The following is a 21,808-nucleotide window of genomic DNA, read 5'->3' on the forward strand; positions in this document are numbered from 1 at the left end:
CATGTTTTGTTCTCAGGCTGATGCGAAAGGGAAGTACTGTAATGACTGGCGGCAAGTTAAGAGGAAATACAATCTGTGGCCCATGCCTCGGAAGATGCAACCAATGGTCGTCAGCATAGGGCAATGATGGATGTGGAGCTCATGGGACACGCCGCCAAGCTGTGTTCGCTGCTCCGGGGCGCTTGGAGAAGCCCGACGACCAAGCATGCAATGCGTCAAGTTGATCTGGCAATACGGAGTGCACATGATCAACAAGTCAACGTAGTGCCTGGGATTCTCCGTAGTTCGGGTGGGTCGGAAAAGACATGATAGCGACAGCCATAAAGTTATCGACAATTTACAAACCCCCCAAACTCGCATCAACACCAGACCTTTTATTCCTTCGGCAGACGCACAAAACCAACCACGCGTCCTCGCCAGCAGCCTCGCCCGCAGAACATCGCTCATCATGCGGTCGTGGAAATCATTGACCCAGTTGACACCGCTCTCGCTCTCGCTCTCGCTCTCGCCCTCGCTCCCCGTCATCTCGCCAGCATGGTTTCGCTCGATGCACGCCACAGCCTCCCAGGCAGCGCATGTCGCCCCTATTCTGGGCACCGGACCGCCGCCGGAGCCTCCAACCCCGGCTGTTCGCAACACGACGGAGCGGATCGAGCGTCGACGCAAGCAAGCGCATCTTTTGCGACAGGCCAAAATCATTCGCAACGCCAAGGACGGGAAATCCACGACGCTGCGCAAGAGGTTCTGGAATAGTGTGAGCGTGGAAGAAGTCGATGGTAAGCCAGCCCCCCCGTGCCCAAGGAAAAGAAGGGGTGCACATGCATGGCATCCCGCAAAAGCTCGCCATTAAAGAGACTCGAGAGAGCTGATCTTGGTCAAAAAAAAAAAAAACCCCCCGTGTAAAAGGCGCGCTGCAAATCTTTCTCGATACGAGACCGCTGCGGCACCCGCAAACCAAAGAGATCATCCAAGTGCCGCTGTCGAAACCCAACCTCGCCTTTGCCTTGGCCCTGGAGTGGGATACTCTCACGTCTGCGCAACAATCCACAAAGCAGCATCTCATCCCTCTGACGAGCCTGGTCTGCAGGGCACTGGATATCAAGGACGACGACGCCGCGGAGCATTCCGAGGCGGGCAAGATCAGAAACGACATCACCGCCAACGTGCTGCGGTACCTGGACACTGATTCGCTGCTGTGTTGGGCACCTCCCGCCGGTCGCTACGACTTGCGAAACGACGCAGGAGAGTCCCTGCGCGACGTTCAAAAGCGGACAACGAATGATATCGTGTCGTTTATGACGACGCACGTTTGGCCAGGTATCAAGCTGGAGCCTGTGCTGGACGGAGACGCCATTTTCCCCAGGAAGCAGGCTGAGGGCGTGCGAGAAGTTGTCCAGGGCTGGGTCTCAGGCCTCACGGCTTGGGAAATCGCTGGATTGGAGAGAGCGGTTCTGGCGGGCAAGAGTCTGGTTGCAGCCGCACGGTTCATCGCCGAGTGGAGCGAAGGGCCGGCCAAACGGCCTCAGCTGTCAGAAGACGGTCAATTCGGCGTGGAGCAAGCTGCCAAGACGGTCAATCTCGAGGTGGACTGGCAAGTGACGCAGTGGGGCGAAGTGGAAGATACTCATGACGTGAACAATGAGGATTTGAGAAGACAGCTGGGGAGCGTTGTGCTGCTCGTCTCGGGGACTGGGAAGGAAATCTAGGTGGACGAGGATGAAGAGGCGCAGCGCAGCAGGAGAAGGAGACCATTCTATTGCACGAGTGTGGCATACGGTGCCTCTGCACGAGGAAATTCTGGACTGGCCTCTTACCCTCCTTTCTTCCCCTGGCGCACCTTGGGAAGAGGATGTAGAATTAAAGAGAAAATATGTGCCTGATTCAGAGAGTAAACGGGAAAAAAAAAAATAATTGGCATGATGTGAAATGCTGGCTTTAGAAGGGGTTTTTTTTTATTTATTTTTTATCCTGCGGTATTCTGCATATTGCAGCTGACCGGGAGTGTAGTTGATGACGCCGCTTTCCTTGCACCGCTTTCCTTGCACTCGGCATCCTACAACGCCGAGCAAGCTTGAATATGGAAGGAACCAGTTTGCATTGTCCAATGGGGGGGGGGGCTGAAAGTTCTGTTCCTGCGGGGAAGGTGGGTCCGGGTTCCTACGCGGAAGCTGCCAACGGTCAATAGCAACTGCCTCGACTGGGAAAAACAGGAGAAACGCACTTTGAAGCCGAGTGCTATTGACCCCATTGACCCCATTCAATGACAAGAGGAAATCGCCTAGATGAATGGGAAAACACGACGAGGAAAACGAGCAGAAATGCCAGGACAGGATGGACTTGGCACTCAGCAGCCTGCCATCTCGTCCGGCTAGCCGCACCAGAAGACGCAGCCAAGCTTATAGCCAGCCAAGTCATCGCTCGAGGGTTTTTTTTTATCAGCAACAACTATCAGCATCGTGTCTTTGTTGCAGCCCCGGCCTTCCCTATTTAGACTCTAGTGGGGCGCGGAGCTCTTCCTGCTCACGTGCAGATATCTCCCCAAACCAGGATGCAACCTAGATTGGTTGCAGCCAGTTATTCTTTTGCTCGATTTTTCTTTCTCTTTCGTTCCGGGACAGACGTGTCGTGTCGGTGTGCAAATGTGGAAGTCGTTGGCTTGTTTACCCGCCCATGTCCACAGTCAGTCCATGTGACTTTATGGTCTCTCTTTCGGTTCATGGTTCCCGCCTTTCCTCTGGCACGAGGAGTGGCTTCCATCAATGGTAGGTTGAAGCTTGAGGCCATGCTGGCCAGGCACTCGTTCGATCCCGGATGAGCACGGTAAAAGAAAGCTTCACAGTTTGACCAATGCCAAGTATGCTTCTAGACTGCAACGGCACCGACAAGTCGCAGCCAGGTTGGAAGACCGCGGCTCTCGACCTGGGAATTCTTGAAGCTGGCCGTCAAGGCCACTACCATTGGTAGCTTGCAGAAGCCGTGGAGGTTTTTCTTTTGCTTTCTTCTCGTTCCCGGGATGGACGACAAACTGAGCCGTTCCAAGCATCCGGCCACTCGACAGAAGCTCCTTCGGCGAGAGATCCAGTCTCTGGGGGACACGGGCGGCTCTCTCCTCTGGATGGGCAACCGCACAAGGGCCCACAGGATTGTTCTTTTCCTACCCGGAGGCGGCTACACTGCCCCGGCTCTTCGTGGCCACTTTGAATGGCGCTGGAATGCGTGCGTCGAGGCCGGCCAAGAGGCTGGAGTTGAGGGTTGCACTGGCTTGCCTTCAGTAAACGCTCCTGGGCGACGGCAGGTTTCCCGTTCCCCTGGCGCAGGCTGCTGAGACGCTTGGCGGAATACTCGATTCAGGCATCAGTCCGTCCAACGTGTACATGGGAGGGGATTCCGCCCGCGGAAACCTGTCGGTGCAGGTCTTGAGCCATGTCCTGCACCCGCTTGATGGCATCCGCCGCGTCGACCTGCCGAGGCCGCTGGCTGGCGTCTTCTTGGTATCTCCCTGGCTGAGCAACAACGTCTTCGCCGATTCGTTCCAGCGCAACAACGGGAACGGCATGGTATCCTTGAGAGGACTGGACAGGCTTGGCGCCTCCCTCTACGGCCGAGAGCTGATTACAGCGCACAAGGCGGACATTCTTTCGGGGGATTACTCGGCTGCCAATCCCTACATCACACCGCTGGATGCAGAAGACTCTGGACGGCATAGACGATGCCACGTCCAACGTGTACCTCACCGTTGGGAAGAATGAAGTTCTGTATGATCAGGGCATCAGCTTCGTCAGCCTGTTGAGACGTAGAAACATGCGTTGTAGGATTACGCTCGACGAGGCAGAGAGAGAGGCCCATGATTTTATTCTCATTGAGAATGTTTTCAAAGAGCCTGGAGATGCAACCGCCAGGATGACGGAATGGTTCAAGACGACCATTAAAACAACCATAACCGGGGACGTGCATGTGTAGCTCGCATCATCGATCTGATGGATCAATGCCGAACCATGCCAAGTTCCAACGTTGCATCCCGCCAGCGTGATGAAAATTCGCGTCCAAAGGAGAGAGGAAAAGAAAAGAAATGGTTCATTATAAGGAGCGATACCTACGAAATAGCACCGCTGCACGATGCAGGAGGCGCAGCCGACCGCCGCATCCTGTCATGCTAGTCTTCTGTACCAACCTTCCCGTCAATACAATACGGATGATTCCTACTCAGAGCGACAGTTGTGAGCCCGGAAAGATAGCCCAAGCCCTCCCCCGTGCCTTTCCCTGCGTCCTGCCAGTAATCTCCGGCCCAGCACTTGGGTGCCAACCAAGCGGAAGCCCAGAGCTGTATCGGGCAGGATGCAGTGAAAAGCACAGAGGCGCAACTTCTCCTTCCGGGCTCGCAGCCGTCGCGCCAGGCCGTTGCAGCGTAGGAGATGATGCGAAAGTGGTGCAATGGAAGTATTTTGATACCGAGAACGGTGCATATGGTGGGAAGGGCCGGCCCCATTTGTATAAATAAATGCGCGTCGGGCCAAGAGGTGCTTTACTGCGTCAACGGAGCTCCGTGGACATGGGACGGCTTGTTTCAGGGGCTGATGCAGCACTCGGCGTGGCTGCTGTTCCTTCAACTTCCAGTCATGCATCTCTGTGCCGGATGTGTTCCCTCGAAACTGGCGCGATGCCTGGCCGAGATCAGCGGATGACCTACGGCCTGTGTTTTCGCGCACAAAGAGAAGATGCCTTCAATGCAAAAGTGTTATTTACTCTTTGCGGCGTTCCATGACAAGCAGGGTTGCAATCACACCGGTTGCATGGAGCACGTCGCTCAGCCCAGCTTCATCACTTCATGTGGCTTTGTGAGAGGAAATCCCCGGCGCGAATGGTGCTGCCGATACCTCTTGGGTGCTTTGGAACTGGTGAAATTAGCTGTCAAGCACGGGCAGGCGAGACGGATCGAAAACATTGGCCTTTTCTTCTGGCTTTCTGAATATCAAATTAATCAAAAGGGGAAAATTCTTTCACAAAAAAACGTAAAAGGAAGTAAGAATGGAAATAAGGGGGATTGTCCCATTTCGAACCTCCATCCTTGTCCCCTCTACAAGTAATTCCCCAAAAAGGAAACGAAAGAAAAGCATAACAACTCGACATGGCTAGTTCATCTTCCACTGCAGGGACGCTTGCGTCTTGGGTCCCGAATCTTATCCTGACGCGTCCAAAAATGCCCTCTAGGCCGGGACGCCGATTCTTTGTTACATGGCGAGCCGTCTCTGGTTCGTTTCACTTGTCCGAGGCCAGCGTTGGCTGATACGCTCCTCGCCGTATGGTTGGTTCGATGTTTTTTGATGACCTGAGCCGCAATCTCCCGTTCTTGGCCAAGGGCCCACTTCAGAATGAGAGTGTGACATGCTGTTGTCGTCGACTCATCGGTTTCAGATCCGTCGCCCTGACAATCCGGAGCCTTGTCGCTTCGCCCCGCGCGGCAGACTCTGTTCAGCAGGCATTTTCGGCCAACAAGACTCTCCTCGTTGCTGCCACCAAGTGGAGACGATGCATCCGATGCCAAAGTTGTACCGACGTCCGCTGGTCTGGCCGTTTGTGGCTTGACAGCCAAACTTGGTTGAGAGGTCAGCACGCCGCCGAACAGGCTGGTGTCAGACCCGGGGCGGAAGTCGTCGCGGCCACGGCGCCCTATATCTGTCTGCAACGATTGGGCGTCGCGATCGAAGCAATAGCATTCGAAGCTCAAGTACTCGATCCATGTCGTCCACTCGTCTTGTCGATTTGCATCAACGTCTAGACAGAATGACTTGGTGAAGCCGTGGTGTCTCAGTCGGTGCTGGACCGCCTCTACGTGCAGCTCAAACGTGCTAGACCCGGAGGTACTGTTACGGGCAACTAGCAGCCGATTTTCCTCTTTAATGGAGTCATCCATGCAACTCTCCGAAGAGGCAACTAGCTGGGGTATATCCCGGTTGGCTCGCTGCCAAGCTCTGAATAGCTGCCAGTTCACGAGCTGCTGTTGAAAAATGTCTTTCCAGTCCAAAACGGGGCTATTCAATGAACCCTTGACCCAGGGAAGTAGAATCTCACGGTAAAGTCCTGGGTGTTTCGATATGTGGTTCGTTTCGCCCAAAGGGCATATGGGCCGACCGCCTGCGTTGACCAGCGAATTGTATGCCTGTAACACTTCAAACTCTTTGCGTCCAGGACGATACATGGTATCCGACTCTGCAACAGACCCCCTTCTCGAGCGAGAATCGTTCCTGGCCGACATTTCATCAAGGCTCTTTAATATACCATCAAAGTGAGGCGAAACATACTCTCCAGCCTCACGATCTCTTTGAACCATGTCCCTAGAAATACACCAGTTAGCCAAGGAAAATTCTGGCATTCGAGCAGTCTGCCACTCGAATACCTACTTTAAGGATTGGAGAAGTTCTCTGTTGCTTTCTTTGCAAAACACCATTTTCACCATCTACATGAATCTTGTCAATAACTTGAGAGCGACAGTGATGAGAGGGACATGGAAAGGCACGAGAACAACCATATAATACAAAAAGACGACGATGCATCTCTTTGTAGTCTGGAAAAGAGCGATACTAGCACTTACTAGACAAGAGCAAGCCCCGGGGCTCGCTTCCGAGGCGGCAGTGTGGCACACGGCAAGGCTCATGGGCCTTTCCTTTGCTGCACTGCAGGTAACGCTCGTCAAAGGCTACCTGCGACGAAGAATTTTCTGCAGGCGTTTCACTGCATTGGGGTATCCTTTTCAGTTGGAACTTGCTTGGTTGCCAGACATGCCGCTGTCGAGGGAACACGGAAGCAATGCAACCTGGTGACATGTCCCTGGTTTCTATTGGGTTACCATTTGATTTGTTGGCGTTGCCTCTTCCGCTTCTTTCATCTCATTCTTTTTTTACCGTGTCTTGCCTCTTTCTGATTTAACTAATTGGACCAAATAATTTTTCTTTGGGGTACGGAGGATTGAAAGAAAGACGAAAGGGGGAGGGGTGAGGAAGATGAGGCACATAATATGGCCAACCATGCATGGCACGGGAAAATGATTTCTTCGGAAGAGTCTACACCGAGGCCAGGGCGACAGTTGGACAAGGCGGCATGGGGGTCCAGATCCATCGACACAGCTTGCCGGCAAGCCCGCCTTTCCATTTCGTCTAAAACGGCATGCGAGATGCTTCCAATCTTGCCGAGTCCCCAAGTTGACGAGTCACCGATTATCGGCTTGCGTTGCCTGTAGACCGGTGTGGCAACAGCTGCACCTCAAAGGAAAACCTGCATAGCTCTGCAATCAGGCCAGCCAGCCCAATGTCGGCGCAGAAGTTTGTTGGGTGGCACGGCACGATGACCATGCAATCAAGGATTGCTCTGCTAGGGTCGGCAGCTCCCGTCAAATAGTCGAGCGAGATGCGGTCTAGTTGTCTTCCCGCTCGAACTTCCGCCGATCGCAAAAAATTATAGATAGCGCATCGCATGGCCACATGGCGGGTTGATGAGTCTTGACAGGGGGGGAAGGGGAGGGGGGTGGCCGGGGCCCGATAAAGTTGGGAACCCAAGTTGGACGGACAACCCTTGCTCATTCAATTGTTCGTCGGTTTCAACTTTCGACCAGATCCTCGTATCACGTGATGAGACGCCACCGAGAGCGAGAGAGCAGGAACTCAAGACACATGGCTCGAGGATGCTGAGGGAACGACGATGCGGATCATGGTGTGTCACCTGGAAACATGGTGAGACGCCGGTGAGGGGACGGAATCAATGGCTGGTGTGCACTGATGTTTCGGTGAGGTTACATGGCCATGGCCCGGAATCTGCAAACCCGGGGTAGAATAGGCGGGCGGCTGGCAAACATGTATATGGAAGCTTTATTAGAGGCTCGGAAGCTTCGCCGAGCCCAACTGAACCTTCGGTTACTGTAGTTGTAGTACTTGATGGCGGTTTCTGGATCGTGAGCCGCCTGGAGCTGGAGGTTTTATGGCCGTGTTGCGGAGTACAGTCGCATCGGGTAGATGCGCTTTGCCAACGTTCCTGGGCCTAGCAAGACCAATAACAAGGGGCTATTTATTTCCCAAGGCATGATCCTGTAGTGACGAACCCGTCTGTGCATGTGCGAGTCTGCAGTAGGACATCCGAGCCGATTCCCATTAGCATCTTTGCCAGGGAGACCACTTGTTTTGTTGGATGCATTCACTCCTCGCAGCGTGCCGCCACCGCAGGTTGACATCAATCTAGGAGACTTTTTGCGCTGCACCAGATTCCGTCGTGCTCATGGTCGTATCATCCTAGTAGGCCGTGGGCCGTCAATGCATCATAAAGGCAGGTCATTACGCTCGTAAGCGAATGCCGCCAACATGACGGCAAATTGCGGATCCTGAGTGGGCTGTGGATTGGATGTACAGTATACATTGTACAGTGTTTGCACACGGTAGGTCAGGTATGCCTCGCATGAGGCTGGGCTGAAGCCGGTAGGGGAAGAAATTCATAAGAGAAAATCAGTTTGCTGTCACGTCAAGACTCAAGACCAGGATTCATCCTTGCACCCGAGCATGACACGTCGCGCTAGAGAAAGAAACTTTGATGGCGCTTGTACGTCAACAAGCTGCCTTTGTCAGGAAGAAGCACGGATTTGCGGAGCTAGTCAGTAGGAAATATGGCCCCTTTTCCGCCACGACTCACGGAAGTGCCTGCTGCTGAAGTTGTCTGTAGGTCAAGAGGAGTATTGAAGTTTTCGTTTCTGTCGCATCGAATATAGGGTCCGCACCAGGTCAGCATTAGGTAATTGTGGCGTGGCTGCCACGCCCGCCGATGTTTTGGTCCAACCATTCATTTCCTGTAACGGCCAGGTTTAGTCCGTAAACGACTATTCGTGAGCTGCCGTAGCAAAGAATGTTTCTTGCATATTCCATTCATTTCTCGTCTTCTCAGATCCGTTTCCATGCTCTCGTGCTTTTTCGTCGCCGATATCGCGGCAGCCCAAAGCGACAGTAGCTGCCCTGATTTTTGCCTCTGATACCCGAGGCCGAGATGGCAAGTGACAGAGAGGCAGAGAGGCAGAGCGGCAGAGCGGCAGAGCGGCAGAGCGGGCCCCCAGGTAGAGTCTAAGCCCGGTGATCAACAAGGTGCTATGTATCGATTTGATTCTTAAGCGAATTCGCTAGCTCCTACCTGGCGGCTGCGGCTGAGATGACGACCGACAAGATTCAGTCGAGCGCCGTGGCTCCAAGGCTTGGTGTTACATAATTAGCTGCTGAGACTCGGGAGCAGCTGAAACTTACCTACCTCCAGCATCAGCAGCACAGCCCACTCACTCCGTGCTCTCCACCTGTTGACGGGCTGATTAGCCATGGAGTAAGAGGCGCAAACCAACAAGAACGCCGCGGCCCCCCCCCCCCCACGAGCTAAAAGGGCTGATGCCCCAACCAATGTGCGTTGTGCCTGCGTCCGAAAATTTGAAAGCTCGTATCTGGATTCTGCTCCGTACCTGGATGAGGATACCGAGGTGTGCCATATAAAGTCTGACCGAGTCTTTGTTTGTGTTTGTTTCAGTATATATTCGCATCAAGTGAGTTGCTGTTGCCAAATTTCCCACTCTGCCTTGAACCCGTTTGTTCCTTCCTTCTCTCGCACGACAAAACCTCGAGAGTCCAGTCCACCACAGTGCGAAACCAAAAAAAAAAAAAAAACGCGACGCCGACGCCGACGCCGACGGCGACGGCTTCGGACGTGACAATGCGGTGTCCATCTCTCCGCGTTGCAGCATTGGCGCTTTTGGCGACGGACTCGCTTGTCGCCGCTGAAGAGTCTGTGTTGAAGGGCTTTTCAGTGGCCGCCATAAGAGGAGATGGTTTCCTCGCTCTGCCTGTGGGCACGGTTCAGCGTCCGGCCGGTCAGAAGCGGGCGGACAAAGCTTTCGAGGACAGGCTCTACAACATGGAAGTGTTCTATGCCACAGATGGTGAGTACCTCCCACAATGGCAAGCTCGGAGAATGGAGAATAGGTGGTGGCCCGCGGACTTTTAATAGCAGGGAAGCCCGACTATGGGACCGACTATGGGATTCGAAAGCTGACTTGCCTCATACCTTGTCTCCTATGCTGGGTACCATAGTCGACATCGGTAACCCTCCACAAAAGGTGATGGTTCTCGTCGATACCGGGTCCAGCGAACTCTGGGTCAATCCCGATTGCAGAACGGCCAAGTCTCGACAGCAGGCACAGCAATGTGTAAAGTTTGGTAAATATGATCCGAGCAAGTCATCACAGTCTTATGGGCCTTTTGGAAAAGAGCAGCTCAGCTATGGCGACCCGTCGGACAAGAGCACGCAGACGTCCGCCACCATCTTCTACTATGCCGACACAGTATCGCTCGGAGGTGCCGGGATTAGCAACCAGACGTTTGGTGTTGTCTCTCAAAGCAAAGGCCAGTCGCAAGGCATCCTCGGTCTTGCCCCTGACCTGAAAGGTGGTTTCAAGGGCGACGTGCCCTACAGCCTTGTCCTTGGGTCCATGGCCTCCCAAGGCATCATCGCCAGTCGGGTGTATGCTCTTGACCTCCGCCATTCCGACAGTCAGTACGGCGCCGTAATCTACGGCGGTTTCGACAAGAGCAAATACATCGGCGCCCTGGAGAAACGGCCTCTGGTCAGGGGCATCGGAGGAGAGTTTCGCCTGGCAGTTGAATTGACGACGGTTGGCGTCACTACCGCGTCTTCTTCTAATTTCAAGGTGGCAGGATCGGATGCGAACGTCATGCTCGACTCTGGCACTACCATTTCAAGGATGCACTCGGCAGTGGCCATGCCCATCCTGCAGGCGTTGGGAGCGCAAAACGACGGGGAAGGCTACTACCAGGTGGCATGCTCCTTGCGAAGTTCTGGGGGTAGCGTTGATTTTGGCTTCGGGAATAAGACGATCCGGGTCCCGCTTAAGGACTTTATCCTGAACCTTACCAGTTCATCCAGCAGCTGCTATGTCGGCATGGTGATTACCACGGATCAGCAAATCCTGGGAGACAGTGTGCTACGTGCCGGTTACTTCATATTCGACTGGGACAACCAGGAAGTGCATATCGCTCAAGCCGCCAACTGTGGTAACAACGACATAGTGGCCGTTTCGTCCGGCAAAGGCGCGGTTCCGTCCGTCACTGGCAATTGCAAAGAAAGTGACGCGGTTTTTACTGGGGGGACTGTAAGTGATCCTTGACGCTGCAAGTCCTGCAAGTGTGGGGGGGGAAGGCGGGCAAAAGCTAACATTGATTGCTTGCTGTTGCAGCCTACCAAGGGCAGCGTCGCTACCAAGGCGTATACGACGGTCTATACGATAACTTCGTGTCCTTCCTTTGATTCAAACTGCCGCGTGGGCGTGGTGACGACGCAATCGGTGGCCGCAGCCACGGTCACTGGCAAGACGGACGACAATGCAGGAACGCGCGCTACCGCAACAAATTGTCTCGTGGCAATATTTGGAGTTTTCGCCATTATCTCGAATGCATTGTAGTGGGCGCACATGGCTTTCTAGATTGCAGATTCATTTTTTCCTTCCTTCCTTTCTTTCTTTCTTTCTTTGGTTGTGCATATCCCAAAAGTACAATTTGGGCGGACGGTTGCATACATAATAATGACGCACGAATTTACGGCAACACGATTGATATCCAGACAAGCAAAGCTATTCACGACTTGTCATCATCCTAGTTGCAACCTGGGCGGAAAACAAGCTCAGAGGGCAGCAGGCAAGAACCAGGTAATCATTGCGTCTCGAATTTAGGCTAGTTTAAGCCGACGTCATTTGACGCCACAATCGATAGATAGGATGGGCTCATGAGTCGTATGAGAATATGTTTAGCCTGCAGGGCTCTGAAAGATATTATTGTGTGTGCTCGTGAGCGCGGTGTGGTAAGTAGGCCGGTAGCTGTCCGGGGAAACAGAGCAATGGCATTTGAAAATAGGACGAACCAGACCCTTGCATCGACGTGACCTTGCATTGCAGCTACTATGTGTAGCGCGAAGCCAGGATTCATGGTGAATCTCGAGCCAAGGCCAGTTGAGCTTTTTTTTTTTTTTTTCCCTCTTTGAACTCTGCCCGTGACGTCATATGGCTCGACCAGGTTTTGGTTTCTTTTCTTCCTCTTGTCCTCTTGTCAGAAAGAAAAGAAGCGAGATGGAGGGAGACAACAAAGGAAAGGGGAGGCAAAGAGGGAAATGGCAGGGGCAAAAGGCCTGGAGAGGAAGACAAGATGCTGGCACGTGGATTCGTCTCACCGACAGTTTCCAACCACCTACCTATGTACCTACCTTGATTAATTTAGGACGAGGCAGGTAGCAAGCGCGCAAATCGTCGCTCCTTCCGGTGGAAGCACCAAGAAATGCGGAGGTGGGCCTAGCCATATCAACATCAACATCGTGGAGTGGCAAAGCGACGAAGCGGACGACATGATTGGCTGCGTCGCTTGAAGCCGAGTTGCAAAACATCGCGGAAAGCAAGGCACTTGGGAAAAGACGAGACCAACACCGGCATCACGTTGCTCCCGAGGCATTAACACCCTCGCTAGTCGCCAACGAAACCAGAGTGTTTGTTTCAACCGGCAGCCGGGGCAGAGGCGGCAGAGTCCCGACGCCAGGCCATGTCGAGGACGAGCGATGCAGTCAGTCTTGTGGCCCGGCAAAAAAAAAAAAAAAAAAAAAAAGGTCGGCAACCAGCTTCTCCAACGACGACCAGGGGGGGCGGCATCGCCTTTCTATCACTTCCTTGCCTTATTCTCGTTCTTCTTTTTGCATTTCGCATAGCCTTTTCTTTCTCGTCTGCCTGTTCTCCATCCCCATTCCCCGCGCCTGCTCCGCATCGAGTGTTCCGGCGTCTAGGTTGTTGTCTCGAGAGTTTGTCGTCACTTTCGTGTACTTCTTCCTTTTCAGGCCTGCGCTGTAGACGGCACCTCGATTCGATGCTCTTGAGTCTTCGGCATAGTCAAGAGCTGCTGCTACTTTGAGCCCTCGCCATCAGCTAACAATGGTTTTCCTGCCGTCCGCCTCAACTCCTCCGCTCCCTGGTGCGTGCCCCCCCCCCCTGCTTCCTCGTCCCCAACGAATCGTCTGGTCTCCGTCTTGTCCGTCTCCAAACCTATAAGCTTTACGCGGGCTTTCGTTTTCAGTCGGGCTGCCGGGTCTGAAGCTTTTTTCTGGCCGACTAATCGCCGGCTGCGCAGAGATTCCCGACTCCATCACAGTGGAAGAATTCATCAACAACCCCAGGTATGGCCGGTACCCCGTTGCCGAGTCTCGGCATCCGTATACTTGCGGCATCACAGGCTTGAGCCGGAGCGTGGCCCAGGTTGCACAGAGGACAGACTTGCTCGCCAGGGCCATCGCAAAGCAGCTAGGCTTTCATCCCCATCGAGGCACCGAGTGGGATCGGGTCGTTTGTCTGTATTCCGTGAATACGGTAAGATCAAGCCTCGAGTCAATGCATACGTCTCTCTGTCCCCCCCGCCACTCTGCTTTCTTCTGCTTCTTCTTCCCTTCTTCTTCTTCCACAATGAACAAACCTGAGAGTTTGCCTGCTAAACTCGAAAAGATCGATTACGTGCCTTTTACTCACGCTATCCATCGATTATCCGGCATCGTCACTCCAGCCAGCGCCGCCTACTCCCATCAAGAGCTGGAGCACCAACTTCGCCTTTCTGGCTCTCAAGCACTCTTCACGTGCGTGCCTCTGCTGGATAAAGCCCTCAAGGCTGCCGACGCTGTTGGCATCCCCCGTGACCGCGTGTTTCTTCTTCCTTTGCCTCTTAGTCCCTCGGATTCTAGGTTCAAGACTCTAGACCAGCTCGTCGAGGAAGGGCGGAGTCTGCCGCCTCTGCCGCCGCTGAAATGGGTCAAAGGACAAGGAGCTCGGCAAACTGCCTATCTATGCTTCTCTAGCGGCACGTCGGGCCTACCCGTACGTCTTTAGTCTGTCGATTTGTGCGCTTCTTTTAACCTTTTTTTTCTAACTCGGAATATTCAACTCTAGAAAGCTGTCATGGTGTCTCATTTCAACATCATCGCGAATATCCTCCAGCTCAGCACTTGCGACTCTGTTTCCCGGAAGCAACTCGGTATAGAGACCCAGGTTAATTTAGGTGTCCTGCCTTTTAGTCACATCTACGGCCTCACAATTGTCTGTCTCCTCAGCCACTTTCGCGGCGATCAAGTCATTGTCCTGCCCAAATTCGACCCCGATACGTTCTTGAACGCCGTTCAGCAGCACAAAGTCGAGCAGTTGAGCGTCGTGCCTCCTATGTTGATATACATCACCACCAACAAACATAAAGTGTCTAGATACGACCTGAGCAGTGTGCGGTGGGTGTTGTGCGGCGCGGCTCCTTTAGGGAGGGAAGTCGTTCAAGATGTGTTGAGGTTGTACCCCAACTGGCGTGTCGGTCAAGGCTACGGTGAGTTGCCTTTTTTTCATATTCCCAGAAAAATCCCACTGCGCAACACGCACACGCAGGTATATATCATGGCGCTAGACGCATATCAGCGGCCCTGCTGGCGCGGCACCACGTGAAACAGGGCGCGGTGTTGTGGAATATATATACATATCAAGATTTTTTTTATTTCGAATAAGCACAGCTCACAGCCATCTCGTTTTCCTTCTCTTCCAGGCATGACGGAATGTTCACCCGGAGTGGCCACCTCTCTTGAAACAGACATTCTTCCCGAATCTTCAGGGCCCCTTCTCCCCGGGACCAAAGCCAAAATCATCGACTCAGCAGGAAATGAAGTGACAGCCATCGACACCCCGGGCGAACTGCTCGTGCAGTCCCCCGCGGTCGCCATCGGCTTTCTCCACAACGAAAAAGCAACCGCCGAGACGTTTGTCTGGCACAGCGACGGCCGCTGGCTACGAACCGGAGACGAAGTGGTTGTGCGCAAATCCCCTGGCGGACCGGAGCACCTGGTCATTACTGATAGAATCAAGGAACCCATCAAGGTCAAGGTATGCAAACACGTCCACTTTCGCTGTTGAAAAAAAAAAAATCACCATCATGTATATGGGAATCAAGAAACAAAAATAAAAAGAAAAAAAACTGATAGAATTGCTCTCAAGGGCCACCAAGTCGCCCCCGCCGAACTCGAGGCGCATCTCCTCTCGCACCCCTACGTGTCCGATTGCGCCGTCATACCCGTCCTGGACCACCGCGCCGGTGAGGTCCCCAAAGCCTACGTCGCCAGGTCCCCTGAATCAAAGCATCTCTCCGACGAGGAGGTGATTGTCGCCATCAGCAATCATGTGCAGGACCACAAAGCAAAGCATAAGTGGCTACGTGGCGGGGTAGAGTTCATCGACGTCGTTCCAAAGAGCCCGAGCGGCAAGATCCTCAGGAGATTGCTGAAGGAGAGGGAGAAGGAGAGACGGAGGAGGAACGAGGCTGGTTCGAGGCTGTGAAGGAGTGAAGTTGGGGCTTTGTTTCTCCCAGCACGTTGGACATACGGTTACTATTCTAACGGCCCGTTTTTCTTGTCTTTTCCCCTCAGCTTCAATGGCGTCGCTTCTGTTGGAAATCTTGATACTTTTATCTCTTCCCTCAGCTTCAATCGAGTCAGCTCTTTTGGCCATCTTGATACTTTATATGCCCCCCCCCCAATCGGCATCCCCAAACAGTAATCAAGCCGGTAAACACGTGCGTGAAAGCGCTGGCTCATACAGTCCATCTTCCTGTCCCCGCAAGCCATGCTGGATCAACAAGACCTGCTATTCCAACAGACCAGCACCCACCCAAGTACTCTATGGCTCAACGCACCGCCCGACAAGGCTATCAATATGGAAAATGTTTTCAAGTATATACAACACCAGGTCGAGCATGACAAGCGTATCATGTGCGTCTCCATCAAACACGCCAATTCAGACTACGGTCCGGTTGTGTCCTACTTTGCCGGCCGTAGGCAAGATTGATGAACCACCACGTTTTCAGGGGAGGGTATAAAAAAAGCGAAACCCAAAAAAGACTTGATATTAATATTACAGAATTCCAGTCCTGTAGTGTGGATAACTGGTTGTTCACACGTAACCGGCGGCTTGGCCAAGACTCATCCACCCCTAAAACATCCTCCTCGCCCTCGGCGTCTTGAAACCTCCTCAACCAGCATACATTTCGTAAGGATCGTATAGAAAGGAAACGGACATGGGACAACTTCTTGCGAATTTTCCCTCTCAAAGAGCCTCTTCATCCCCCAACATAGGTGTAATATACATGCTATAAATGCCTTCCAAAGATGCTGTGACAAATGGTTGACGGGAAAGGAATGTACAGAAAGAAAAAGAGAAAATACCATGAGCTTTGTATACGAAAAGCATAACCCACCCGAAATTAATATTGAACAACCACTCGAAAACTTGACTTATAAATAAAAAAAAAAAACCACGGCTTTTGTTTTTACAGCGCAGCGACGAGAGCAACCATGGCCATCATCATGCCGACGCCAACACGTCCGGCCCCGGCAGTGGCGGGAAGAGTGGCCGTGGGTTGGCTGGGAGTCATGCTACCAGTGCCAGTGATGCTGGGCACATTGACGGCCGGGTTCGACTGGTTGGGGCTGACACCAGTTTCAGTGCCGGCGGCCGGCAAGGAGGGTTGGGCGCCGCCAGTGGGAGTGGGCATGACGATTTCGGGAACGGTTACCTCACCCGAGATGATAGAGGTGGTAGATTGACCAACAACAGTGGTGGCGGTATAAGGCAGGGTGGTGTATGAAACCGAGGGGACGTAAGGAGTACCGGTGACGGTGATGATTTCGGTGATACCCTGGGCACAAGTAGCAATGGCAGGGTTAACGGGAATATAAGGAGCGCAAATTCCCTGGAAGAAGGCAACAGCCTCGGAGATGACGTTGCCATTCTCACCGTGAGCGTAAAGGCAGTGGAAGACGCTGTCGACGAACTCCTTGTTGGGGCAGTAGCAGGCGGAATCGGTGTTGTCCTTGCACTTGGTCTTCAACTGAAGGAAGGTGTTGAGACATCTGGGGACAACAGGATGGCAAGGGACAGGTTGAGTGGGCAATGGACCTTGGCTGGTGCCACTTGGGGTCTGACCAGTCGGCATTCCACCGGTGGGATTGACGTCGCTCTGGGTCTTGGTGTGGGTCTCAGTGACGGGACAGATGGTGGTGCTCACGGGAATCGTAACGGTGACGACATGGGATCCAGTCTTGCCTGGGCACTCGGGAACAGTAGGGCCGCAGCTGATAATCGTCTTGGTGGTAGTCGTGTAAACAGTCGAGGTGATGCCGTATGTGGTGACGAAGGTAGTGGTCTGAGGTGCAGGAGTGGTTTGGCCGGTGGACTGCTGGCCCGAAGGAGTGGTCTGCTGTCCGGCGGTGGTCTGGGCGGTGGACTGCTGGCCAGAGGGAGTAGTCTGCTGTCCGGCGGATGTCTGGCCGGTCTCGGAGCCGGAAGGAGTGGTCTGCTGTCCAGCGGTGGTCTGACCAGTGGTCTGGGGGCCCGAAGGAGTGGTTTGCTGTCCCGCGGTCTGACTGGTGGTCTCGGGGCTCGAAGGAGTAGTCTGCTGTCCGGCGGTGGTCTGGCCAGTCGTCCCGTGACCGGAAGGAGTGGTCTGCTGTCCAGCGGTGGTCTGGCCAGTCGTCTCGTGACCGGAAGGAGAAGTCTGCTGTCCAGCGGTGGTCTGACCAGTGGTCTGGGGGCCGGAAGGAGTGGTTTGCTGTCCGGCTGTCTGACCGGTGGTCTCGGGGCCCGAAGGAGTAGTCTGCTGTCCGGCGGTGGTCTGACCAGTGGTCTGGGGGCCGGAAGGAGTGGTTTGCTGTCCGGCTGTCTGACCGGTGGTCTCGGGGCCCGAAGGAGTAGTCTGCTGTCCCGCGGTGGTCTGGCCAGTCGTCTCGTGACCGGAAGGAGTAGTCTGCTGTCCAGCGGTCTGACCAGTCGTCTGGGGGCCGGAAGGAGTAGTCTGCGCGCCCCTGGTTGTGGTAATAAAAGTGGAGGGAGAACCGGTGGCGGGACGGGAAGTAGTAATAGGGTTCACGGGTTGTCCGCACTGCCATGTGATCTTGCGGCAGGAGATATTGCACGAGCTCTGGAGGGAGACACCGGCCTTGACCTTGAATTGCTGTGGGTAGAGGATTCGGACCTTGGTGGCTCCAGCGCACTGTTTGTTGTAAATGGTTGTGCCTTGCTTCGAGCAGTCGGAAGATTGTTTGCAGGTGCTGCCGTCGGGCATGAAGTAGAGGAACTCGAGACGAACATCGAACGATGTGAACAAGTCGAAACTGGAGGGAGTGAAGAGGGAAATACCGGCATCGGCTCCGATAGATATGTCGAGACCAGAACTGCTGCCTTGGGTGCAAGAACCACTGATGTAGTTGGAAGAGTCAAGTTTGCTCTTATGGCATGACCAGCCGCCGCTGAAATCCAAGCCGAGATAGGACGAGAAGCTTCCCAAATCCAGGCCACTGAAGTCCCACGGAGACAATTGGGATTTGTGACAAACGTTGGTGCTGGTCGACGGGAGGGAGAAGCATGGGGCATTCAGGAAGGCCCCGAGGTCCAATCCAACTCCAGCACCAACACCAACACCGGCACCGACGCCAACACCGAGCCCGGCACCAACGCCAGCGCCAACACCAACACCGAGGCCGGCTCCAACCTTGGCACCAACTCCAGCACCAACGCCGGCACCAACACCGACGCCAGCACCGACGCCGGCTCCAACCTTGGCATCAACTCCAGCACCAACGCCGGCACCGACACCGACACCGGCACCGACGCCAGCACCGAGACCGGCTCCAACCTTGGCATCAACTCCAGCACCAACTCCAGCACCAACGCCGGCACCGACTCCGACGCCGGCACCGACTCCAGCACCGAGACCGGCTCCAACCTTGGCATCAACTCCAGCACCAACGCCGGCGCCGACTCCGACGCCGGCACCGACTCCAGCACCAACGCCGGCACCAACACCGACGCCAGCACCGACGCCGGCTCCAACCTTGGCATCAACTCCAGCACCAACGCCGGCGCCGACTCCAGCACCAACGCCGGCACCGACACCGACACCGGCACCGACGCCAGCACCGAGACCGGCTCCAACCTTGGCATCAACTCCAGCACCAACGCCAGCACCAATTCCAGCGCCGGCACCAACGCCGGCATCAACTCCGGCACCGAGTCCCAGTGAAGCGCCAAGTCCTGCGCCACCAAATGTGGCCACAGCCTGGTGGACGCCAGCGGCTGCAACCGCGAGCTTCAAAGTATTTCTCATCTTTGTAGACGTCCAATCTTCTTCGTAGGTTCGAGATATATGTATAGCGAGTGGGTGATAGGAGCGACGTATCAAGTTATGGTATTTGAAGAGAGCGGACAGTCAAAGGAAATGAATGACTTTGACCTGACGGGAAAACGAGACAACTTCCTCGTTGAAAAGGGGGGGAAGAAAAAAAAAAAGAAAGACAACGAAATGTCACAGATATGGAAGGAGGTTGAGATGAAGGACAGAAAAGAAGGCAGTAGAGACGGACGGCTGTTGCATCTATATAGGTCCAGCAGCCGACCAGCCCCGCGGAATGGTGTAGATGAGCCAGCCATTGGAACGAGGGGGACGTTTTCCACATGGTGCGAGCTGGTTGGTGGTCAGGCTTTGGTTTGGCGCAATTTCCCAGAGTGTGCCACAGCATGAGGACAAGGGCCTTGCCGAACAGACCTTGGACCCAGGCCCATATCGGAGGATGGGATGTGTAGTTCGTGTACCAACTGACTAGTACGGGGGCATCCTGAAGCGTGGAGTTTGGTGGTGGACACTATGGAAGCGTCTCGATATTGACGGCCAAAGGGCGCCTCAACGGTTCAACCCATGTTGCCGTGTCGGTGCGACGGTGGGGGTGGATGACTCGGTAAGAGAAACGATAAGATGGCATGGGTTTGACGTCGTTGGTTTGCGGTTGTTGCAACAGGAAGCTAGTCATTGCTCCAGACTAGAGTCCGTCCAGGGAGTCGGGGCCAGGGATCCGTGTTTCTTGGTAGTGTGGTGGGTAGCAGGTGAGCTAGGATGAGCAGGGAGCCGACCACGATACCGGGGGGCTGGAGGTTGGGGGGAGCCACGCGGCTGGCGAGTCGACGATGTGACTGATGTGACTGATGTGACTGACGGACTGACGGACTGTGGACTGATATTGATGGACTGATTCTGATGGACTGATTCTGATGGACTGATTCTGATGGACTGACAGACTGAAGGCGGTGGGAGGATGGGCACAATCACTGCGTTCAGTTTCGGTATCAAGAATTACGGATCCTGGGGCCGCGGGGGGGGGGGGGGGGGGGGGGGAGCCGGTACAGTGCGGCGTTGCTTGTTTGACTGTGTAGCTGGCACGGTATACGTGAACCTGAACTTGTTAGCGCGCCGCGACCCGTGGTTAATGACGGTTTGACGGTTTGACGGTTTGACGTTTCGACGGAAACAATGTACCGAGATAGCGCAGCCACACTTGACCTCAGCTTCAACTAAATGAGGGGAGCACGTCCCAGATCCCCCAATGGAGCACACGTACTCCGTACCAAGCATCAACTATGCCGTCGGGGAAGGAAGTAGGGGGTAGGGGGTAGGGGGAGTAGGGCGAAAAGCAGGGGCCGGCAAAAGCAAAGAAGGAGGCGACGATGTTGATTACGTCTTTGATCCGTTTACGGGTTGTGTTTTTCAAGTCCTGGTAAGCATCAAAAGCCCTGAATCACTTCAAGGGAGGCAACGCCTCCAAGATGGGCGGGCCGGGCCTGACCACGACCACAGACCACGACCACAGACCACAGACTACAGACCACAGACTACAGACCACAGACTACAGACCACAGACTACAGACCACAGACTACAGACCACAGACTACAGACCACAGACTAACCACAGACTATAGACCCACAGACTGAGCGGACAACAAGACTGCAGTTCAGACTATAGCCGATAGGCAGGCTGGCCAGAAATAGCAACATTCAGCTGTCCCGGAAAGGATAAAGGCCAGGCCCGGAAGAAGAAGAGAAAAAAAAGAAAGAAAAAAAAGGTCCGGGTGGTAACCGGTTCTTCCTGGTACCCAGTCACGAGTCCACAAGCACATAAGTCGAACAAAACAGCAAGCCCAGATGATGCCATTACCCTGAGACACCCCTGCTGGATAGCGCCCGGAAAAGTGGTTCCTCATTTCGCCAGGAACATGAACAATTCAGCATCGATTAGGCATGTGGTTTCAAAACAGCCACTCACAGCTAGCTATCTATGGAGCGTCTACCTAGGAGCAAGTTGGGGCGATTCGTCCGTCTGCTTCAAACGTTTCTGCGCCACGGGGTAAGGCCAGGGCTCAGGAGTTTCCTGAACCAAGCCCTGGATCTCTCAGCTGATGGGCAGCGGTAAATGGGCAGTTTACTTACTACCAGCCTATTGCAGCCCGACTGCTCACCTAGTACTCCGTACTCCGTACTCTGTGGGGAGTTCTCCTCCGTCCTTGCTGGTATTGAAGTCTACCAGTAAAAACAGGCCAAGGTGGTATGGTATGTACCTAAAGAAGCCGGCGCTTGGCCATTGCGGAGAGGCCCCTTTGAACGTGCGCAGATGATCACCTACTCGCGCAGACTTCCTTTTTTTTTTTTTCTTCTTTTTTACATTCACGTTGTTGTTTTTTTTCCTTGTGCGATCAACTGGCCCGTGAAGTGGCAGTGTTCAATGTGATGGCGGTTGAGGTGGCTGTTGGGGCAGAGTGCATGTGACTAGCTGGGCTAATGGACTAACAATGACTGCTGGAGCCAGGCAGGTGCAAGACAACTCAACTTCACTGGGCTTCTTGAACAAA

General features: G+C 54.1%; 7 protein-coding genes across 7 annotated transcripts; 4 read left to right on the plus strand and 3 right to left on the minus strand.

Annotated features, from left to right (window-relative positions):
* Positions 1-448: 448 nt before the first annotated feature.
* On the plus strand, positions 449-1,706 carry UV8b_04074 (uncharacterized protein; the record flags this gene model as incomplete). Its single annotated transcript, XM_043141572.1, has 2 exons — positions 449-776; positions 907-1,706. 2 exons carry the CDS (start codon positions 449-451, stop codon positions 1,704-1,706), a joined length of 1,128 nt encoding a protein of 375 aa, XP_042997506.1.
* Positions 1,707-2,759: 1,053 nt separating this feature from the next.
* UV8b_04075 (uncharacterized protein) lies at positions 2,760-3,749 on the plus strand (the record flags this gene model as incomplete). The annotated part of the gene is made up of 3 exons (XM_043141573.1): positions 2,760-2,762; positions 2,867-3,216; positions 3,296-3,749. The coding sequence occupies 3 exons, from the start codon at positions 2,760-2,762 to the stop codon at positions 3,747-3,749; spliced, it is 807 nt and encodes a 268-aa protein (XP_042997507.1).
* Positions 3,750-5,134: 1,385 nt separating this feature from the next.
* UV8b_04076 (uncharacterized protein) lies at positions 5,135-6,445 on the minus strand (the record flags this gene model as incomplete). The annotated part of the gene is made up of 2 exons (XM_043141574.1): positions 5,135-6,332; positions 6,399-6,445. 2 exons carry the CDS (start codon positions 6,443-6,445, stop codon positions 5,135-5,137), a joined length of 1,245 nt encoding a protein of 414 aa, XP_042997508.1.
* Positions 6,446-9,723: 3,278 nt separating this feature from the next.
* Positions 9,724-11,488, plus strand: UV8b_04077 (uncharacterized protein; the record flags this gene model as incomplete). The annotated part of the gene is made up of 3 exons (XM_043141575.1): positions 9,724-9,949; positions 10,101-11,179; positions 11,264-11,488. 3 exons carry the CDS (start codon positions 9,724-9,726, stop codon positions 11,486-11,488), a joined length of 1,530 nt encoding a protein of 509 aa, XP_042997509.1.
* A 782-nt stretch (positions 11,489-12,270) lies between these two features.
* Positions 12,271-12,459, minus strand: UV8b_04078 (uncharacterized protein; the record flags this gene model as incomplete). The annotated part of the gene is made up of 1 exon (XM_043141576.1): positions 12,271-12,459. The coding sequence occupies one exon, from the start codon at positions 12,457-12,459 to the stop codon at positions 12,271-12,273; it is 189 nt and encodes a 62-aa protein (XP_042997510.1).
* A 535-nt stretch (positions 12,460-12,994) lies between these two features.
* On the plus strand, positions 12,995-15,415 carry UV8b_04079 (uncharacterized protein; the record flags this gene model as incomplete). Its single annotated transcript, XM_043141577.1, has 6 exons — positions 12,995-13,034; positions 13,191-13,426; positions 13,559-13,924; positions 13,997-14,417; positions 14,631-14,965; positions 15,077-15,415. 6 exons carry the CDS (start codon positions 12,995-12,997, stop codon positions 15,413-15,415), a joined length of 1,737 nt encoding a protein of 578 aa, XP_042997511.1.
* A 988-nt stretch (positions 15,416-16,403) lies between these two features.
* UV8b_04080 (uncharacterized protein) lies at positions 16,404-19,238 on the minus strand (the record flags this gene model as incomplete). Its single annotated transcript, XM_043141578.1, has 1 exon — positions 16,404-19,238. The coding sequence occupies one exon, from the start codon at positions 19,236-19,238 to the stop codon at positions 16,404-16,406; it is 2,835 nt and encodes a 944-aa protein (XP_042997512.1).
* Between the last annotated feature and the right edge of the window lie 2,570 nt (positions 19,239-21,808).

Source organism: Ustilaginoidea virens, chromosome 3 (assembly GCF_000687475.1).
Source record: "Ustilaginoidea virens chromosome 3, complete sequence".
Taxonomy (NCBI): Eukaryota; Fungi; Ascomycota; class Sordariomycetes; order Hypocreales; family Clavicipitaceae; genus Ustilaginoidea; species Ustilaginoidea virens.